This window comes from Lynx canadensis, chromosome C1 (genome assembly GCF_007474595.2).
Source record: "Lynx canadensis isolate LIC74 chromosome C1, mLynCan4.pri.v2, whole genome shotgun sequence".
NCBI lineage: Eukaryota > Metazoa > Chordata > Mammalia > Carnivora > Felidae > Lynx > Lynx canadensis.
In genome coordinates, this window is record NC_044310.1 from 141,885,780 (window position 1) to 141,908,574 (window position 22,795).

The window sequence follows — 22,795 nt, forward strand, 5'->3', positions numbered from 1 at the left end:
AAACATCTGTGCAAGAAAAAAGTCCTTTGACTTCTTTTGGGGCTTATGGTTAAAAAGCCAAGTTTTATTTTATTTTATTTTATTTATTTATTTTATTTTAGAGAGAGTGTGTGTGAGTGGGGAAGTGGGGTAGAGAGAGAGAGAGGGAGAGAGAATCCCAATCCATGCTTGGCATGGAGCCTGCTATGGGGTTTAATCCCACAACCCTGGGATCATGACCTGAACCAAATTCAAGAGTTGGATGCTCAACTGAATGAGCCACCCGGGTGCCCCAAGAGCCAAATTTAGAGGAGACATATGAAAGGAAAGAAAATACTACATTAATCCATTTTATGTTTATATTTACATAATAAAGTTCTTTCTAGGCTATTTAGAAAAACAATATTGTTTGTGTAATCAATTTACATTAACTCTTTGATATTTACATTCTTGCACACTGTAGGTGGTACTTTTGGCAGCTCTTAAGACATTTTACAAACTCCCCACACATCTCTGTCCACCTATTAAATGGTTATCATATCCATATTTACTTGCAAAGTTAGGGCTTACTCTGCCAGATTATCTCTAAGTGGCCCTCAAAAAAAAGGAAGAAAGAAAAGAAAAGAAAAGAAAAGAAAAGAAAAGAAAAGAAAAGAAAAGAAAAAGGGAATTTGCCTAATATAATATTGTACAACTATAGGATCCATAGGTGAAATATAAATTTGGACCACTATGTAAGTACAGTAATTGGAAATGTTTGTCAAGTAGTATGAAGCTATTTGTGAAAACAAACTCCTTATAAAATCTTTTAAAGACTATCCATGATGATAGTAATGTGCAAAATGTCATTAAAGAGACTTCTGCTTCCAGGTATGGGAAAGTGGGATAGTCCAGAATTGTCCTCCCATCATTAACAAATAGGAAATTGTACAAAATGTAGAAAACAACTGTTTTCAGATATTGGGCAACATACAGCACAGGATTGTGATCTCTGATAAGAGTCACGAATGAGGTGAGTCTAACCATTACCTGGATTTTCTGCCTGGAGGTAATGCCTAGCCAGTGACAGAGGGGGTGGGAACTCAAATTGAGTCTAGCAGTCTCCTTGAGTTGAAGACAAAGATCAGTGTTCCAAGGTATCAAGGTAGCTAGAATTTGTGAAGCAGAGTGGCTGAAAGGAGGGAGCTGTACAGAGAAAAGCTCCAGAAGCCTGCTGAAGTCAGCGACTAAGTCTTTGGCTATGTATCAACCTGTATCCGTGCAGAAACCCGAGACTAGCCAATAACAACTTCTGAGAAAAAAAAACAAGTACCAGGGAGCCGTAAAACATGTAATTCTTAGAGTTTACTAAGGACCAGGGATGATCTGAGTTCCCTTCCATCAGAGTGAAGAGAACTCACTAAATATATGGGACATTCGGTAGACACCCCAGAGACCTTAGAAGAGGAGCTAAATTAGCCTAAGAAGAAATCCTATTCTAGACTAGTCCTAAAGGAGCTTAAAAACAAACCTTCAGAGGATCAAACTAATCTACAATTGCCTGTCAAAACAAGTCCAGCATTTTTTAGAGGAATATAAGAACAAGCCATCCACAATGGAATATTTACAATACCTTGAACCCAGTAACAAAATTACCGGACCTACAAAGACACAAGACAATGTGACCTGTAACCAAAAGGAAAATTGCTCTACAAAAACAGATTAAAGTACAGGCAGGTTAAGTGATTGCCCCAAGCTCATAGTTGGTTACTGCCAGATCCAGGCTTTGAACATAGGCCGGAGTTATGGCTTACAGTTTAACCACTATCCCAATCTGCATGTTGTATGACAGGACAAGCAAGATTTTTCTTCACAACCTATCCTATTAGTAGAGATGTGTTAATGACCAGAGAGGTGGCTTCAGGCATATGGCCTTGATGGAGTCGTTGCAGTGAGCTGCAATTATTCTATTTGAGAATTTCGGATTGTTGGTTGAAATGCCTTAATAGATAGGACAGCCCTATTTAATATTTCTCCAATAACTGAAGTATCGTTCATTTAGTCAACATTTACTGTATTCCAGCATTGTGTGCTTCAAACGACTACCAGCGTAAAAACATTTGATGTATGTATTTTTAGACAAAAGTATTTTGCAGAGAAAAGTTACCATGATCTTTGTTTTTCTCATTTGTAATTGGGTCTAATAATCTATGCCCTTCCTATTTTCCAGGGTGGTCAGATGGATTAAGTGAGATAATGCTTGTGAAACAACTTGGCTGCAATAAATCACTGTGTAATTCTAATGCAGTAATTATAATCAACATAGTGCACATTTCTTTTGAACTTCTTGCGCACTACAATGAGAAAAAAGTCAAATGCCAATCAATTCACAGCATGGTCGACTGACATGGAGCACATGAAATGTCAAGTCATAAGCTATGTGCCATCCATGAAATGCTTATGGGTACAGGATAACCTCTGGAAACTTCTGGTAACTACTACATTAAAGTAATCATTTAGAGATTTGTCGGGAACAATAAAGTTTACCTAGTTTAATTTTCTCTACTGTATTTGATCCTGTTTTACACACACATATTGTAATATATTCTCTGTGTATGGATTTAATTTAAATGCTGTTTCCTAATATAATACTTCTTGTGTAATAACTCATATATCCTAGCAGAGTATTCAGGAAATCATCATTTAGTTGAATCTGTGTTGTGAGAGTAAATGTTTAGGCTTCTTTTTTTCCTGCAAGAGGTAAAGGAACATACCTCCAGAATGACATAAATATCTCTAGAATAATATAAAGGAGAGGTATAAGGCTGATTTCAGTGTTTTCTCATTTATTATATAAAAGAAAAAATTAATGCAGTTGATTTATACACATTTAAATTCCATAAAACAAATCCATAGAAATTAGGATACTCTATGCATGCACTCTGCATTTTCTCTGTTAAATGTTTTTCTTCACAAAAATAACAACACATTTTTTTCTTTAAAGCCACAAAAGCAGAGGGAGAACAAAACATGCAGCACTGTACACATTTGCATAGTATATTTTACCCAGCATGCCTTGTAGAATGCTACACATTTACCTATATAAGAAAAATAAAAGGGGGTAAATTTTTAAAATAAATAAAATTTAAAGAAAGAAAAAACATTATTTAACAAAGGCAATATCTTTTTTTTCCACTTAGTAGCTGGAGATATAGCAATAGCTTGGGATATCAACAGCCCTCAGAATAGTAGGGAAAATCTTTTTACATCAATTTGCCATGTTTATTTTTAGTGTTAATAAACGTATGTTTTTCCCTCCCGCCACCCAGTCAAAAAAACAACTAATGGCTTTAACTCATGTTTCAAAATAGTATTGAGTACAAAACAAATTGAAGAATCCCTAAATACTTTTTTGTTGTTGTTGGGACATTTGTATTTATTGTTCTGACTTTAGGCTGTGAAAAATAGAAAACATTTCAAGTATGTCCAAAATTCAGAGGAGCCCTATGAGCTCACTTGCCATACTTTTTGTAGTTGTTACTGAAGGAGCAGAAATAAGAACAGTAAATATAATATGAATCTTATCACAAAATAACATTTAATAAGTTTTATGCAAGGGAATAAAATAAAAGAAATTACATCCACAGGTTGCAAGGCTATGAAATAAATTGCTGGAAAAGTATCAAGCAGCAAGTTAAAAAGATGGTAGATGAAATAAATCTGATAAAACTTAGAATTAAATCTATATATTTTTAAAAAATACGACTGCCAGATTTAACAGTGGATTTTGTTAAGTTTGTGCTATAACAAATGTGCTTCTTTCTCCTCAATCTATTTTCATATTATTGGCAAAATATATATCTTTTATAATTTTGTACTGTACAATATATGTTTTGCTACATTATTTATTTTTCTACTGCTAATGCAGATTAGAAGTAACAACATAGATTTATTTTGGCAATAAAATGCTTTCATTTTAATAACGTCCCAGAAAATATCGTAAGGCATATGAAAAATAGTATGCAACAATATAGCATTAACGTTCCTGTATCTTTAATACATCCCTTATGCATACGGAATTCACACTGACTTCAGTTAAAAGTGTGTGAAAATGGCATGCAAGTAGGGCAAGAGTGGCCCTTACATAAATATAGACATAGCCATTTGTTGAGAAATCTGAGTGTTCAAAACACAACTAAGAACACTTACAAAATTGAAAAGCTAGAGGCCAGCCACTTTGGGTTCTCACATAGCTCTCATTTTAACTCCTAATTTTCAAAGAGGATGCATTAGCATACACCCCAGACCACTCTAAATTCATTGGTAACATTTTCTACCATGTTTCAGCAAACGCTTTACATACGTCACAAGAAACAGAGGAAAATTTTTATATGTAACCGTGACTCTCCAACAGTCTTGTTATTCACTCTTAGTTATATGCTTTTCACGGTAAATGGGAGTTACAGCCCTTGTTCAAGATTATCTGATGAGATATTTTATAATCGTCTTTTTTGTCCCTCAATTACAGGAAGCATTTGGGATTAAACGATCCACAAGTAGATAAAGATAGTTGCCAAAAGAAGATGTATTTCATTGTGGAAAGTTCATTTTAGTAAAAGAAGAAATCTTTAAAAAGTGATTTTTGAATGCTGTAGCTCTCTGCCCATTTGAGCCAGTTTTACTATTTTGACTAACTTGACTGCTTAAGTCAACAACAAAAAAGTTATCCTTATTGTCTGCAGACAACTATCTTATTGACTGGTTTGCTCATAATTATCATTTAAAAGAGGAGGCCTGCTCTTTGTCCTATAGACACAATTTGAGTAAGTAACTCAGTTACAAAGTATTAACAGTATTTAAAGGTATGAGGAACTAATAAAACAAATTTTATTACATAATTTGCTCTGTTTTCATTCATGTAGTCATCCAAAGATGAGTTTCATATAATTAAAAAGAAAACAACAGGCAACATTGTCATGAAACACAAAGGCAGAAATATAAAAGAAATGAGGGGTACATTCCCATTTATTTAAAACATTTATATGGAATTTGCTCCAATGACATGGGAGTCCAAGATAATGCATACCCTCACCTAGTAAATGGCTGTCCACGGGAGACATTAAGGATCAAAATTTGAATTTTCAAACCAGCTGCACTTAAATATCAAGTCTCTGGATCTATCCTTGCAGGCTTAGAGCTAGATATTATAACAAATTTCACACAAAGGCAATTCCCTTGCAGATTATTTTATTCCCTCTGATGACTGATTTCTTAAATTAACTTTGTGTGCTGGTAAAATGTGAACCAATTCAAAGAAAACTTCACTAACATGGAAGAAATGAAGGGTGACAAGAGTATTTTGGATACAGTTTAAAATTTAAAGGGAAAGTATATTTTAAGAATCTATGCTTTTAGTTTTGCAGCTGGGTTAGCAGTAAGAGTAATAAATTTGATCACTACTTATTGAAAAGTGTTTTTCTCCTTAAAGACAGATTGTCTTCTCTAGAGAAGAGGTAGTATAAATATTACTATATAGGGCAATTTCTATAGTGGCATTACATCATTTTTATTTTTTAGCAAATACCAAAATAAAATTGTATAACTGAAAAAACACACTAGCATGCAAATTAAAGTTGCCTAGAAACATTCTTAACTGACATCCTGGGTCTCAACAACATTTTGTGATATGTTCATTCAGAGTTTAAATTTGCAAACCACCTTTTGGCATAATTTCTTTCTCTCCCTCCCTTTCACTGACCTAGCTTCCTAGTATGAATTTTAAGGCCCCCACACAAAAGACAAGTTCAAGTATGCAGGTATGAAAAGAGGTTAACATTCCAAAAATACGTTTTGCAAACAACGACAATAATAATTAAAGTAATTAACAAATTACTCAAAGGGAACAAATAATTTTCTTAGAATTTGTTTTATATTTAAAAAGTTCATTTCATTAAGGACTAAGTGCAATGACATATTGTCATATAATTAAGACTCTCTTATTAGGAAAGACTATCAGTCTAAATTGTTAATTTCAATTTTCTTTCCAATAGAACTGTATAAAGATAAGAGAGAATAATCAGTCATTTATAAACATTTCCAAGTGTTGCTTTAAATATTGGTGTAAACAAGATAACATTGTTGATTATAATGTTGGAGTCACATTGCCTTGAGAATTAACATCAGGATTGACAAATTGCATTCCCTTTTTTCCAGAACTACATTTCCACATTGTCACACGTGTCTACAATGTTACATGTTCGCAGACTGAAATTACAGAATATGTAATTTACATATTCTGATACATATACTGAAGTTACAGAATATGTGATTTATACTACAAGTTAAAACAGACTTAAAACATTGTAAGACTTGTTTCTCCTGCTTATCATTTGCTATTTTGAAATGAAGTCAGTTAAAAACAAAGTATTTGAGGAATATGTATTTTTCAAAGGTGCTTGATATGCTTGGCAAAAATAAAACTTTCATTTAGTATATATGTGTATTTAAGTATCATTTACACAGTAAACTCTAATACTTAAAAAAAAGGAAATGCATATTTCTTTTTCATTTGGAGAAGATAAACTTGTTAATTACAAAAGGAATGAAAAGAATATGCCAAATCAAAGTAAAAATTTAAATATATCCATCAAGAAAATATACTTTATACCCCTTCCAAGATTGTTAGCTTTTGAATAAGAATGCAAAGCAAAACAGGTACAGACACTTGATGGTAAACGACAGATTGGTTCTGTGCACAGATATTGAACGGACCTCTCTTTATTAGCATATGACATGGGAGACTTAGAAACAAGGCTTTGAGAGGTTTTTAAAAACAAGTGATTTTCAAAAGTTGAAAGAATATGGTAATCTTGCTGACTAGGAAATATATGTAAATGCTGTTGCAGCTACCTGCCATAAAATGTAAATATCTTAAAGTAGTTAAATGACCAGATTGCTAATGCTACTACAGAAAAAGCTGAACAGCTGTCTAGTCTAAATTTATCACCTTGATGCACTCTTTGCAATTAAATACTTGAATGTGCACAAACAAGAAACCAGTAAAGCATATAGAAAAATGTTTTGGCTAATGTTCTCTTTCTCATGCAAATATGTGCTGTACATGTAATAAATATATTTTCATTTGCTGGAAAATGCTCTTCTTTGTTCTAACAAAGTATTCAGTAATGGCAGGTTATATGTTTATTAAAGTGCCTAATGAATACAGCTCTTTGAAATGTCTTAACTGAAAGTTCTGTAAGCTTCATTAGATGACAAAAGAACTCACAAGCCAATATCACATGTTAACTTTTAGAATTTACCGAGCCCATATTTTCAGTTGTATCAAATATGTGAAATAACTTACATAATTATAGGCATCCCCATCATCAGCTAAACAGGTTCATAATGGAGTATGCACAGTGAACAGGAGGAGGAGAGGGAATGTGGGAGGTCACCATGGGCGTCAAGAGATGTATAACTGATCAAGAAATTGGAACTTGTTTTCATGGCGAGGAAGATTATTTAACTGGTGCATGCTTTGAAAGCCTAAATATTGAAAGGCTTGGGAAGAAAATAAGGTAATAGAAATCAATTATCATTGTTTTCAAAATACAGTCTTCATGACATGTACCAGTACAAAGGGATTTTTATGCCTGGTCCTTTGGGGGCTTTAGAAAAATGCATGCATTGTGGATTTTTAGAAACAAGAGGCTTTTCTGAAAGATATTTGTATAATATATAAAAGGGTCAATTTTCAGTAATTCCTTGGATCATAGTGAATCTAAGGCTTCCTTGATAATATAAGAAAGAAGGTCACCAATTTCGTAATTACAGCCACTGGAAAAACTGTGAAGATTTCACAGGTGAAGAGGAGTGTTCATTAGAAATAAGGCAGCTCAATCTCCAAATTCTTTATAATTCTCATCAGCAAAAATGCTATAATTTTAGTGAACAGATATACTCTGAATCTGTGCGTTTGCTTTATATTGCAAGCCTTTAAGTTCATCATTTTTGTTTTCACATTTTTCATTTCATTATTTTGTATAAACACAGCTCTCAATATCAAAATTGAATGTTTCCGTGTAAAACAAGTCCTTAGCATGATTATAAAGAATTTGGGGAAGGGCTAGAACATTCACATATTCAAAGACAGAGACTGAATGAAGCAATGGAAAGATATGCAACTGTGCTGGCAGGAAACACGGGCCCCATGTTTGTGGTAAGTTGGACAGATGAATTCCCATCTGGAGATGTTTAGCTTCGCACTCAGGAGGCTCTGTGCCCATCCTTACTGTCTGACTTCGGATTCCTGGATGTTGTTGTGTATATAGTTATGCTCAGATTGAGTAAAGGGGAAACAACTCCTCTTTTTCCATTTCCTGTGACCAGCTATGATTGGGCTTCTTTATATTATTCTCTCTCACTGCTAAAGAAATTTTGAGGGTTTTTGTTTGTTTGTTTGTTTGTTTGTTTTTTGCCAACTTCAGACAAGCTAACAGTAGTGACTAAACACAAAGCAAAACACTTTGAATACAACAGCTGTGCCAGGAAAGAAACAAAAATATTAAAATCTGAGGAGAGTGAATAACTTCTGCATTAATTGGAGGCTTTTTTTTTTTTTGGCATCATCAATACTTTTGGTGAGTTTGAAAGCCATTCTGGCAACGTTAACATATATTAAAATGTTTATACATTCCGACTTTAAATGTAAATTTAGCTTCCAGCAAATAAAACCATACCTGGTTTTGGCTTCTTTTGGTATTTTGATTTTCTCATTAATTAGGTTTTTGGTTTTTTTGTTTTTTTTTTTTTCAGATTTTTAAATTGACTACAACATGCTCAAGTAGACTTTCTAGTCGATTCACCCAAATTCCAACAGGAATTGGTTTATAAATTGGTTCCAACTGGAACTGGTCATTTGGAATTTCCAGCATGGGAAATTATTTTATATGTGCCTTGATAAGTACCCTAAATTACAAATCGATGTGTCTAAATCTAATGAAGAAAACAAAAGGTACTGTTATGTAAATGCCGCGCTTAAAAATATCTATATGACTGGGCATCTAATAACCATCTCGACTTAAGGGCATAATGTTTTTTTGTTGGTTTTTTTTTTTGCCCCTTACCTAGCATCAAATGACAGCAGCCCACAAGCACAGGAAACACTGTGCTGTACTTGCCAAGTTAAGATGATTGGTTTATCCTAGCAGTGCTATGGCAAATTGTCAACAGATGAATTTTTTGTTTGCTTCTGCAGACTCAAAGCCTATGTCGGGAGTCATGGCTATATCCCCCAGGCGATCCTCGGTTCCTATGGGGTTTGTAAGTGTCCTGGTATGAGTCAGGGTAATCTTCTTCCACAAGAGGGTAATGATCTCGGCTATGCTGGGAACTGGAAGACAAGCGGTTCCTACTCTTCCGAGCCCTTTCATTGTGATAATTTTCATCAGAGGTCATTAGACTTCGTCTTTCAATTGGAGAGTTCTCTGTGGAGTGGTTGCTGTGCCTCATACGCTGACTCTATAAATATCAGATAGTTCAATGGTTAAATCATGTCAGCCTCATTCATCTAGAGCATTTAAATATACGAACAACAGTAGGATATGTACAATAAAACGCTATCAGACTTAATAAAACATTTTGATGCACAAATGGTCTGCTCAAAAGATCTGGTCTATTCCATTCAGGACACAACGTTGCAAAGATACTAAAATGCTGATAGTTTATGAATTTAATTACATAATGCTAGGTGATTAGGCTGCCTATTAAAAATAGAGAATTGAAAGTTAATTGCTGAATAGAACTTAATATATCTAGGAATACCTAATAACTCCACTTCTACTGCAAAACTGAGGATTATTTTACTCTTGGGAAATAAGTTAAAGTTCAGAATAGCATCTGCTATTTTATTTCTCTCTTTAACTGGTAAAATCTTTCTCCTCCTAAAGTCACACACTTCACCTTTATCTAGCTGAATGTCCCTTATGCCCTATAAAATATTTTCATGAAATTATGATTTGTGCTGCCCATAAAATAATGTGTTTGTTTCTTCATCACACATAAACATTAAGGCTCTCAGCAGTGTTCTTTCCAAAGGAGTGTATAATAATTATGGAGCTGGCTAATTGATATTTGCAATTCTTGCTTCCTCAACTGAAATGCCCTGCAAAAATTATCTTCAGATATCAACTAAATTCCTCTAATACCATTTATTGAAATTAATATCTTCAGATACTTATTTGATGGCTCAGAAAATGTTATTCAACATTTTTCTTTAAATCATGGGAAAACACGTATCGTAGCTGTGGCTCTCTACTTAGGTAGGTCACCTCCATTAAGAAACAGGATCCTGATGAAACCAAGGACCGAGATACGTTTCCTCTAAAGGGACACTCACCTTCACCCAGTGGGAACATCATTCAATAATTAGAGCCTGTGTCTTTCACCCCAGCCAGGAGGCTAACAATTAAATACTCATGGTCACTAAGAGAAATAGGCTCCAGGACAAAGGGCACCACATTAACTCAAGTGAAATTGGGAGAACCACTCTAGGTGGATGCCTTAGAGGTGATGAGTCCAGAGTGTTATATTCATAAATAAAGTGCGTTTCTCTTCTACCTGCATTATAGAAGCATATTGCTTCATGCATCCATTTCTCTCCCATAGTATACAATTTGGAGCCAACCCAAACTAGTCACTGGATATGCCACACTTGGATTCGCACACAGGCAGCGAAACCAGGCAAGAAACAGTCCTGGTGCATACATATATATGTGTATTACCCTAGCACATTTCCCATGTTCATTTCCAGGCTCAAAAGCTGCTCCTTTATAGGGCAGTTTTTTGCTTATAAAGATGAAATTTTGTAGGAGAGTAATACAGTTATAACTCAGTATTTCAGAGAGTGCCCTTCCTCTCAGGCTTAACTTTACATGATCTATAATTACGATTATCATTATAACTCTTTAATATAAAACTAGTCATGATACAAGAGGCTCAATTGACTAGATGTACCTCAGCCACCTGTGGGTTGGGCTCCATTCCAGCAGACTCTCGATAAATGGTAAATAATTATTGATGTCAAAAGGCAAAATTCACTTTGTATCATAATGCCTCTGGCTCCTGACATCTAGCCCTGAGTGCAACACTAGAATAGCAGAAGAGAAAACCTCCGGTCCTTGAACTTGTCCCCAGCTTTCCTAAAGGAGACCTACCATAGCCGCTGACCAGCATGGGCCCCCACACTCCCCCCACCCCAAGAAAATGCAGGGATCCGTCACTGTTTCCAAACAGAGTGACTCTACTTGTGTGCACATTCTGTATTGAGGAAGCTAAGGGACAGGCCCTATGGGGCAGGATTAGTTAAGGGCAGTCAAAAGGTCCATCTGTCCCCAAATAACTTACTTAGCTTGCCATAGTGCCTTACGTTGCCACCAGTGTATAATCTTTAAGAAGGGACCTGGAGAAGTATTGGACAGTTGCACTGAGTAAGTAGTAAGTGTCCTGGAAGGGTTTAGACACAGGAGGGATTAGTTTGTCTAAGCAAAAGTCATTACACATTAACTCAGAGCAAAGTTCTATGGAAAGGGCCACTGGGGGGAACTTTGCCTAGGGTAGATCACAGTGAGGTAATATTTTGGATTTTTTTTTTAAAGATAACACCCACATATGTTTTCCTCTTCAGATTAAGGATAATCCCACTCTTCATCCCCATTAAGTTCTCTGTAGAATCTTCAGTTGTAAGACTGTAAAAGCATGAGTGGAAAGTGGCAATACCTGTAACCCAGAAATTGCTGTGGGGTATGGTGACAGTGCAGTTGAGCCCAAATTCCTTCCGAGCAGAGGGGTCATGGGGGTGCTACTGGTTGTGTGGGTAGCACGCCAGTATGCTTCAAGGTACTCTCCCAGATGTTCACACGCATCCTCCAGCTGATTTTCATCCAATATAACATCAAACATTTCCTGCGGGTGACAAGACAAATCCGTTTTACTTATACTTCACGTTTTAAGCAATGAAACCTAAAATTCCACTTAATGCAGATAATAGCACCCCTAACATCTACTAGCAAATATCACATTGGAGAGGCCATGCTGGCAGTTTCTAAAGTTAAAGTCCAGTGAGGAGCTATACAGTTAACCAAGTGCAAATTTGGACATGGTCACGAAAATGAGAGTGCTCATGAAATATTTAGATCTTTCACTATTTAGAAGAAAAAAGATGACGTGAGTGTAAAAGTGTTATATGTAGAAGACAGCAAAAACATTTATATTTATCCATACATTCCTATAGAACTCAATTGTACTTACTTCAGAATATTAATGGCATTGAAAGAGGCGTTCTCAAAATATTCTGGGCAATGACCATATCATGGGAATAAACATTTCTCCCCCCCAAAATATCTATGTTGAAGGGAATAACATTTACTAAGGCACTTTTCAGGATGTTTGTGAAAATGTCATCTGTCTCATGATAAAGCAACATGGAAAGAAGGTTTAGGATTAATAATAGAAATGCACATTACAGTGATTTCTGCTACCAAAAGATCATTGTGTGAAATGGTTAAAAAAGAACAAGGACCAGGAGTATTTAATTGTGGGAAGGATGGGGTGACACACAGGAAGTATCTGGTATCCATGTTTCTGTCAGGAAGGACTTTGTTCAACATCTGGCCTGTAAACAGGATGTGTTCTACCCCAGAGGGACAAAGTGGCACTTCAGTGACCCTGCAGTGTGGCTGGGAACACCGACAGGATTTACCCAGGATGCAGATTCCCTGGAGAGACAGTCAGAAAGCCGTGGCACCTCACAGAGAGAAAAGCCATTCCATAGCTAGTGAAAGTACATCCCCAGCTTTCAACCGCTGCATTCACACCTGCCCTCTCACAAAATCTCCACCACTACCTACCTGCTTTCACAAACTCATTTTGCCAAGATAAGAACCTTTCACTAACGAATCAAATACAGGGTTACTGCCACCAGCACTGATGCTGCAGCTAGATTGTAGGTTCACGGAAACTGGACGACTATGAGTTGGTGGTGGGTCAGCCGACTCACCTGCATCAATGTGAGGCTTCCCTTAAGCAGAAGTCCCCATGGAAAAAATCTTTTCCCCAACATTTATACTGGAGCGTTTTCATCACATTGATCTCTACTGCATATTTGGACCCTAATATGCAAAGCAGTTTGCAAGTCATTGGTGCAGTGAGAAATGTTTCGCAACTGGGCAAAGAATAAGGTGACTTCAGTCCAAACCGACTGCTGTTTGAGAAGACTCAGCCAGTTCAACTCATGCAGAGGCTTTCCCCTTATTAGTAGACTTCAGGTGTTGTTTCGTATGTTTTATTTATTCATCAAATATGTATTCAGGACCTATTTTGTGCTAGGTATTGTAAGTGTACAGAAAAGAAAACAGACATCATCCCTTTGCTTAAGAAGCTCCCCTCTTCTAGTGGGAAAGACACGTAATAAACTCCTTAATACCCCAACTCACACTGGGACTTTAATTCAGAGCAATCTAGAGACAGTTAATGTTCTCAGCTGCAGCTTCCAGTTCTGAATTTAGAAGGAGGCTCAGAGACACATGTGAAAGTTGGACTTTAAGAAGGGAGGTAAAACTATGAGTAAATCAAAGAATTCTATCTGTGGAGGGAAGAGAATAAAACAGAAGAAGCAACGGAAGAAAGAGACCATGTGGCCCATGAGAGAATGGAAAAACAGCTCGTTCCTACAGAGTCAGGCAACATACACCCTTATAATAAATCCCCTGTTCCACTAAAGTAACTCAAAGACATTTCTGCCTTTTGCAATCAAAAGCCCTTTCCCCACCTTAAAGTAACCCATCAAATGTCAAATCTGAGAATTATTCATACTGCTCTGATATGAACTTGCATTCTCTGACAGCTTTGCAGCACTGACTTGAGTGGGACGAGAACAGGCTTACCCCAGAGAATGTTGCACAGACTCAGACAGATGACACAGGGAGAAGAAAGTTGAAACTGGGCAGCACTGGAACAAAGGCCCACTCTGTCAGCCAGTCCAGGCTAACACGGTTCACAGTTTCTAAACTGTGTGTGATTTGGAGGCTGCTGTTTACATAATTTCATTTACGTTAACTGTCTAATTCACCCTTATAGGTCTCATTCTATAATGTGGGTTCTCAACAAGGTGTGGTCTCAAAAACTCAATTTTTTTCCTTTCATAGAGTCCCAGGTTAAAGAACCTCCAAGGACACCTGGACTGAGGGTCCTGACTGTCACAGGACAACAAAGCCCAGAGAGGGCAAGACCAGGCAAGCAGCCCCCACAAAAAAGTATTATTTGAATAAGGTTTATATCCACTTGGCTGTTCCACACGCTACAGCTATACCGTCATGCTGCAGATACAATTAAGCATACAGTTTATTACAAGTAATTTTAACAAAGTACTCCTCTTTGCCAATGGACAGAATTTGTATCCATCAGCACACGGCTGTTTGCTCAAGCCTCAATCATTTCTAGGAAACGATGCTTTTGCACCTGCTAAAAAAGACAGTTATATGATGGAAGATGATTTGAAACTGCTTTCATGCTTTCAAAAGCACAGAGGAAAGCAAATTTCAGCTTCTGAATGAATACTGACATATGCGGCTTATTTTCAACTAAGAAGAATTTCACAGCCTGTATATCTGTGACAATTTTTCTTTTCAACTGTTGAGGAAATAACACAGCTGATTAGACCAGAGTGTTAGAAAGTGAGTATAAGGGCATAAATTTTTAAAAATATTATACATGAAATTCAGAGAAGCAGCCCCATGAATTATGCAAACTGGCTTTGCCAATTTTTCAAAAATGTAATGGTTCAAGTCTAATTAGTTCCTTACTGTGCAATACGTGAGGCCTCCAGCATGGGATACGGACTCAGAGAGTCATCTGATCAGCAGAAGAGGGTGTGGGTAATGGGACAGTCACAGGCAGTGAAGAGGGACCCACTCAATGACACCATGCCCTTGGTGAGTGCCAGAAATAGGGTACCACTAAGCTGTTTTCAAAGCTCTACCACGGCAAACGCCTCTGCTATACTGTGATGGGATATTTTCTTTAGCTGAAGTGGGCAGAAATAATGTGGCTGCTAAAGTAAATACATAGTGAGTGAACACAGGAGTCAAAACCATTGGAAAACCAGGCACAGTAGGTCCCTTTTCTGGATAAGCTCATTCAGGAAAATGAAATACTAAAGCTTTATAAATAAGAAGAGTGAAACCCAGGCCTCCAGCTCACCCAGTAGCTCAGAGAACTAGATGACAGGGACGAGAGAAAGCAAAAGACTGATGCTGAACTGAATGGACATGAAGAAAATCGGCAATATCTTTTTAAAAAATTTAAGTACTTAACAACAATCTGTCTGGTTCTCCATCCACAGAGCATCACAAAGTTTCCTACGAAAGGCACCTGAATTAGGGCAACCAACTATCCTTATGTGCCCAGGGCTCTGTGTTTTTGGGTACTTGGGACTATCAGTGCCCAAATCTGGAAAACCCAGGGGGCACTGGAATAGTCGTCCTCCTAGTTTTTACAGAACATAGAGCACTTCTCAGTTCCTACAGTGAGAACTGGAGCAGGTCCCATTTACTTCTGGTACATTCTTTGAGGAGGGGAGATACAGAGACAGACTGTACAAGTCTTTCTTTATAACTATGAAATTCATCCTTTCTAGCACAGAAGGGAATGTCTCATTAAACCTAACATAATTTGTAATAAGTTTTATCTAGCAAGTTTAGCAAGTTGCTAAACATTTTCTAATAAAAAGTTTATTAAACTTAGAAATTAATTTTGCAAGTTAATTTTACCTTTTTTTTTTTTTAAAGCTGGTGCATGACAGAATACTAGCTAGTGAGGAGATTAAATACAAACTCTCCCACGGTATATGCATTGTTTTACATTTACTTGTTGTGCATAGATAAAACCTCATGTGGGGAATCTTTCCTATTTCTAGGAGGAAAAAAAGTAATAGGGGTGGGTACGCTTTTATTTCTTTGCTACTAGAATAAAGAGATCCTGAATCTGCCACCATTAAAAAAAAAAAAAAAAAACTGGAAAATACTGTTCAGTAAAATAAAATGGCTGAATGGCAACTATGTAATGCTAATTAGAAAATAATTAACCAATGTTTCTTTCATATCACAAGTGCATTTTTGATATTATTAAAGCTTTTGAAGTCCTGAGTACTTAACTCAGTGACCAACTAGTGATGGCAAACTGTTACTAAATTAAACAAATCTAGGAGGTATTATGGGGATAAAGGAAAGCCTACCGATATTGTGGGGCTCTAGCAGTTCATCTCAGGTACAGTCCAGCTTTAATAAGCTGCACAGGAAAGACAATCAGAATTTGCCACTAATTTCGGGGGCGGGGGGACATGAAGGCAAAGAGTATCAGTGACTTTGATCCCTTGTAGTTCCTGTCTTAACAATCAATGATGTTCATTAATGAACCCACACACATTTCCTCACTACCCCCCTCCATCCTGTCCATTCCTATTCTTCAAAGAGTATAGCAACATCTACCCGTGTTACTGTCTGTAGAAGCACCCAGTGTTTTTGTTACGTTCAAATTAATCCAATGTTTTAAATCATAGCACTGGTGGGAGTGAACTATCCCTAACTCCATATATCTAAGTTGGGTGGCTAAAATCCCTACAACAAGAGAAGTCTCCTTTGGATTGAGAGAACTAGATCCTATGTGGCCTTGTTTCATGAAGGAAACATCTCAGATTGATTACTGTCTTTTTCAAAAGCAGTATTATGAATTAAGCTGTGGATGTCCAGAGGCTCTGTAATAGTGAAAGCACCGCTGGTGACAGTACTTTAAATAGATGGATGAATCCACACGATTCTAAATAATTTACATAAAGTGGCTGGAAGAGGGCAGTGGAAAATTACTACCATGATAGCAATATGATCAAGGATACGGGGCACCATTATTCACTTCAGAGTGCTTGTATTTAATAGAATAAATCTGAGTCTATTCAGCAGTGGAAAATAAAGGGTGACAGAAGAGAATTCCTATGGTGACTGTAATGTTAGAGGTTTGCAAGACTCCGTGAGGAGATGAGTTCCCCTCTTGCAGAGAGAGCGATCAATGTCATTTTACACGCTCAAAAAAATCACCCAGCTCAGAGAGCCACAGGGTCATCTTATGGTAACACAAGCCAGCTTGTAACTAAGTAGGATTAAAGGATTACATTTCATTTATATATTCAATTGTCTGCCTGTCCACTTTTCTCACCATGTATTATGTAGCTCTTATTACCACAGTACTGGGCCAGTTCGAACTTCGGCCTTCTTAAAATGTACTATTTTCAATTTCTCTGAAAAGGACAAGGGTACCGATACCCAGTGAAAGCAAAATGAAATCTAATCATGTAGTGTATACATGAATATTCCAACTACAAATTCAGGCCAGTCATATTAAAAACAAATGGGTCCTAGGTTCATTGGCCCCTCTTCTGTCTGCATCCCACATTTTCTTCTGTGAATCCAGGGCAGTCAATGAGGCACTTCTTCCCTCTTCCAGAGTAGAGCTGTCTGTGGCAGATTAAACATGGCCACATATTCTTTTGATGCTCCCTGCACTGAGATGGAGAATTTATGTCCTCTCTCCTTGAATCTGCGCAGCTTCTGTGACTCCTTTGCCTGGCAGAATGCTGTAGAAGTGACGCTGTACCATTATCTAAGTCCAATATCTAAGCTTAAGAGATTGGAATGTTTGGCTTTCAGAGCCCTGGGAGCTGCCATGTAAGAAGCCTATATCCTTGTGGGAGAGAGCCCATGGAAAGGTCCAGCAACCATGTGGAGACTAAGAGGAAGGAGCTGGCTAAGCCCAGCCTTCCAGCCATCCCCACTAAGGAACCATGTCAGCCACCGGCTGAATACCACCAAATACTCATTGTTTGAAGTCACTAAGTTTGAGGGAAGTTTATTGCACAGTTATGGATAAACAAAACATTGTCCCAGAACAAGGGTGGTGACTTTGGTGCAACTTTGGTAGGGTGGCTACAGGCCTGCCTCCTGCTTCTATAAACAAAGTTTCACTGGAACACATGCACTCACTTACACATTGGGTATGGTTGCTTCCCTGCTACCAAAGCAGAGTTGAGGAGTTTTGTGAAGAAGACCATAGGGCCCACAAAACCAAAAATATTTGCCTTCGGGCCTTTACTGAAAAAGTTTGCTCACCCCTCTCTTAAAAGAAGCTTCACCAGGGTGCCCGGGTGGCTGAGTGTTGGACTCCTGATTTTGGCTCAGGTCATGATCTCATGGTTTTGTGAGTTCAAGCCCCATGTTGGGCTCTGTGCTGACAGTGCAGACCCTGCTTGAGATTCTCTCTATCTTTCTCCCTTTCTCTCTGCTCCTCCCCCACTCATGCTCTCTCTCTCTCAAAATAAATAAATAAACTTAAAAAAAAAAGAGAGAGAGAATCTTCACCTGTGAAACCCAAGCTTCTCTTTCCAGGAGGATATATAATAACCAGTTTGCGGCCATTCACTATCTGATGCTGACTTTGGCCAAGTCTTATGTTCTTTGGAAAGCCAATTCACCTCTCTTGGTCTCAGTTCCCTCTTTTGAAAAATGAGGAGGTTGGACTGGATCAATCTTTCCCTAGAAGTGTTCCACGAAACACTAGATCCATAGGATGCTCTGTGGAAAATGGTTCCACAGTCAAAATTTAAGGGAAACACTGTATACTATCCTGATGGAGATATAAAACACTCATTAGCATATTAAGGCAACTGTAGTAGAGAAATCAGTTTATCTTTGTTTACATAAGTTGTTTCTTCAAACATTTTTGGTATCAGAACTCTCCCCATAGCACCTGCTGACATCACATGGAGATCATATTGGGAAGAAAACACTCCAGGAAATACTACACTGGCTGCTTTTCAAGGTTCCTTTCTGCTTCAACAATCCCTGAGCCTAGGATTCATTTTTCTGGCTACAGAAAGCTAAGTTTTTTCAGCACTATTTTAGACTTCCCTTTCTAAAGACTGCTGCCTTTAATTTCTTAGCAATGTGCGACTCTGCCAGTATAATTTGCTGACTTTTCAGATTGGAGATGTAGTGGCCAATTAAGCAAGTTGTAAACTCTCCTAGAGGAACTAAAATGACACAGTGATCACCAGTCTTTCAGTGACAATTATAATCATGGTCTTAAAGTAAAGTAGGGACAAATGCAGACACATTTTTAAATTACTACTAGTTTTTAGAATCCAAAGATTTTTTTTTCACATGTGCCAACATAGAGTGTAAAATTCCTTCTTAGCATTACAAATGCTATTCAAACAATATCAAATGAACATGTTTAATAACGTAAACAGTGTTTAGAAAATATTAAATACAAAGTAACCTTACTTATCCAGACTGCTTGTTTAATATTTCAGGTTATCCAATCAATTACATAAAACAAGAATTTGCTGCAGAGGGGAGCCTGGGTGGTTCAGTCGGTTGAGCGCCCCACCCTGGATTTCGGCTCAGGTCATGATCTCACAGTTTGTGGGTTTGAGCACTCACAGTGTGGAGCCTGCTTGGGATTCTCTCTCTCTTTCTCTCACACTGACCCTCTCCCTCATGTGCACGCACATCTGCCCATGCTATCTCCCTCTAAGTAAATAAACTTAAAAAAACTTTTGCTGCTGAGACATAATAGAGCAAGACTGTCTCCCAAGTGCCTGAGGCTGTGTGAGATTCCTGACATGTGGACAAGTCCTAAGGGACCTCACAGTATTATTTGCACTTAAGTATGCGCCTATATGTTCTTGGTTCCAGCTATTTCAGAGGTAACAGATGCATTATATACACAACTATTCAATTTTCAGCCCTCTCAGAAGCTAAAATGCCTCAGTTTTAATAGGACACAAGTATTTTCTCTAATAGTGATGAGGAATAAATATTAATAAACTCATTCTCATAAAAAGATCAAACTAAAAAGAAACAAGTTTAATTCACCTAGAATGTATCTCAAGAAATCACTTACTAAGACTTCTAAAACATTACTCACCGAGACTTATGTATATATTAGCCTAAACCAGTGGTTCTCAACCAGGAGTGATTTTTTTTTTTCCCTAAAGGACATTTGGCAATGTCTCGAGACATTTTTGGTGGTCACAATTTGGAAGTTGTTGCTGGCCAGGGATGCTGCTAAACATCCCACAACGCATAGGACAGGTTCCCATAACAAAGAATTATCCAACCTAAACGGTCAATGGTGCTGAATTGGAGAAACCCTGATCTAAACCACTCTTTTGGGTTGGCTGGCTGGCTCAGGTGGAAGAACATGTGGCTCTTGATCTCAGCGTCATGACTTCAAACCCTGTGCTGGGTGTAGAAATTACTTAAATAAATAAAACTTAAAAAAACCCACTTTTAATCTATAAGACATTTCTGAAGTAATATCTGTAAGGATATTATGATCTACCAAATTGTTTGCTAAGAGCTGACTTAGTCAACTGCAATCTATTTTTTAAAAAGTGAAGTGTAGTTGACATATCCTATCAGGACACACTGATTTGACAATTGTATACATTACAGAATGCTCACCACAAGTGTAGTTGCCATCTGTCACCATAAAAAGTTATTACAAATTATTGACTATATTCCCTATGCTGTACTTTTCATCCCCATGGCTTATATTCATTTATAACTGGAAGTTTGTACCCTGTAATTCCCTTCATCTATTTCCCCTGCCTCCCCTCTGGCAATCATCAGTTTGTTCTCTGTATTTGAGTCTGTTTTCTCCTCTTTGTAGCCAACTGTAATCTTATTAGATTATACAGTCCTTGAAGGCAGGCACGTGCCTTTGAATCCCTAGCACCTAGCAAGGTAACAGGCCTAATGCTTGAATAATATTTGCTAAATGTCATTCTTGTAAGTGAGCCACACAGAATTGAGATGACCAAATATTTGAGTTTGTCTGACTTAACCATACGGTGACGTGGATACTATGTCTTCAGACATGCTCACAGACCATCGGTAGAAGTATCTGATCTTAATGCCATTTTGTTTGTTTGTTTGTTTAGCTTCTTTTTTTAATTCAATTTTTTATTTTTTAAAATTTACATCCAAATTAGTTAGCATATCGTGCAACAATGATTTCAGGAGTAGATTCCTTAGTGCCCCTTACCCATTTAGCCCATCCCCCCTCCCACAACCTCTCCAGCAACTCTCAGTTTGTTCTCCATATTTATGAGTCTCTTCTGTTTTGTCCCCCTCCCTGTTTTTATATTATTTTTGTTTCCCTTCCTTTATGTTCATCTGTTTTGTCTCTTAAAGTCCTCATATGAGTGAAGTCATATGATTTTTGTCTTTCTCTGACTAATTTCACTTAGCATAATACCCTCCAGTTCCATCCACATAGTTGCAAATGGTAAGATTTCATTCTTTTTGAGTGTCAAAAAGAATGATCTTAATGACATTTTGAAACAATGAGGATATCACTTTACTTGACATATTTTTTGCTTTTAAAATTAAAAAAAAATTTTAAATGTTTATTTTTTAGAGAGAGAGAGAAACAGAGCACAAGCAGGGGAGGGGCAGAGCGGGGCAGAGAGAGAGAGAGAGAGAGAGAGAGAGAGAGAGAGAGAGAGAATCCAAAGCAGGCTCCAGGCTCTGAGCCATCAGCACAGAGCCCGACCCGGGGCTCAAACTCACAAACCGTGAGATCATGACCTGACCCGAAGTCAGACGCTTAACCCACTGAGCAACCCAGGTGCCCCTCTGCTTTTTTAAAATACTCTTCTCTTCCTTGGGCTCCATGGCCTTCATGGTTTCACTAACATCTCTACACTGATTACTTCCAAAATCTAGATAGAATCAGTCTTGCAGTTGAAAAGGGTCTTAGACACCATATCCTTCAGCCTTCACCAGAAGAGATTCCTCCCACATCTTGACATCTGTTTCTAGAGGCCACTCCACCTCCACCCTGCCTTCAAATGAATGCAGTGAGAGACTAGGAGCTCAGTACTTAGAAAGGCATCCCATTCGTCCTGGCATTTGCATTTGAGTAGACTTGTAAAATGCCTTGCTCCTTGTGGATGAGTCTGCTCACTCTGTCCAGTGAAATTAGACACGCCTACCTGCTCTCTAGTCAACACAGATCTGCTCCCAAAACTTCTGCAGATCTTGGGGCCACCTCAGGGACCTCACAGAACTAGGATGCCTGCACAGCGTAGACCCTTCTACCTCTCTGAAGGTAGATATGATCAATGAATTTTGAGGTATTAATCTGTGTTTCTCCTTTTGTATTTCCCCCTTTTCTTTTCTACCACTCATGCAGGTGGCAGGGTCTGGGCTTCCTTGTCTGGGGGGCAGGGGAGGGGGTGCTATTGCAGGAAATTGCCAGCTCTCTATTTCCCTTCCTGGGTTTTGTTTCCCAAAAGCCTAAATTGGTTGGAGAGATTTTGCTAACTGACTCAGGAAACAATAGAAGGTGGGGATGCTTTTAGATACAACAAAAGCAAAGAGGAAGTTCCGTTAATAGCAACAGTAGGGGAAAAGAGGGAGACACCTCCTCTCCCCCAGACATAGAAGAGAAAGGAACTCTCCTGCCAATGTCCCAGAGAGGAGGCGCTTATCTAAAGATTCCCTGCCTTACCAAAGATTCTCTGTTCCAGATGAGGTTTGATGCAGCAGAATATCCATCCTTAAGGACCACATGGGCATGGCCAATGGTTGTCTGAACTGGAACTCCCCCCCACAACTCCCTCAACTTCCTCACCAACCCCTGCCCTACCCCACCCCCAGCCCCCATCCCTGCCCAGTTGAGGTCTTTGTTCTGCCCTGAAGATATTTCTTGCACAGCAAAGTTG

At 37.9% G+C, this 22,795-nt stretch overlaps 1 protein-coding gene across 1 annotated transcript in view; it reads right to left on the reverse strand.

Annotated features, from left to right (window-relative positions):
- Positions 1–2,802: 2,802 nt before the first annotated feature.
- Positions 2,803–22,795, reverse strand: part of CACNB4 (calcium voltage-gated channel auxiliary subunit beta 4) — a 256,351-nt gene continuing 236,358 nt past the window's right edge. Inside the window, exons 13-14 of the mRNA XM_030326909.1 lie at positions 11,734–11,919; positions 2,803–9,477 (exon numbers count right to left, since the gene is read on the reverse strand). Coding sequence (XP_030182769.1) covers positions 9,217–9,477; positions 11,734–11,919 — 447 coding nt within the window. The 3' untranslated portion in view covers positions 2,803–9,216. The remainder of the gene's footprint in view (positions 9,478–11,733; positions 11,920–22,795) is intronic.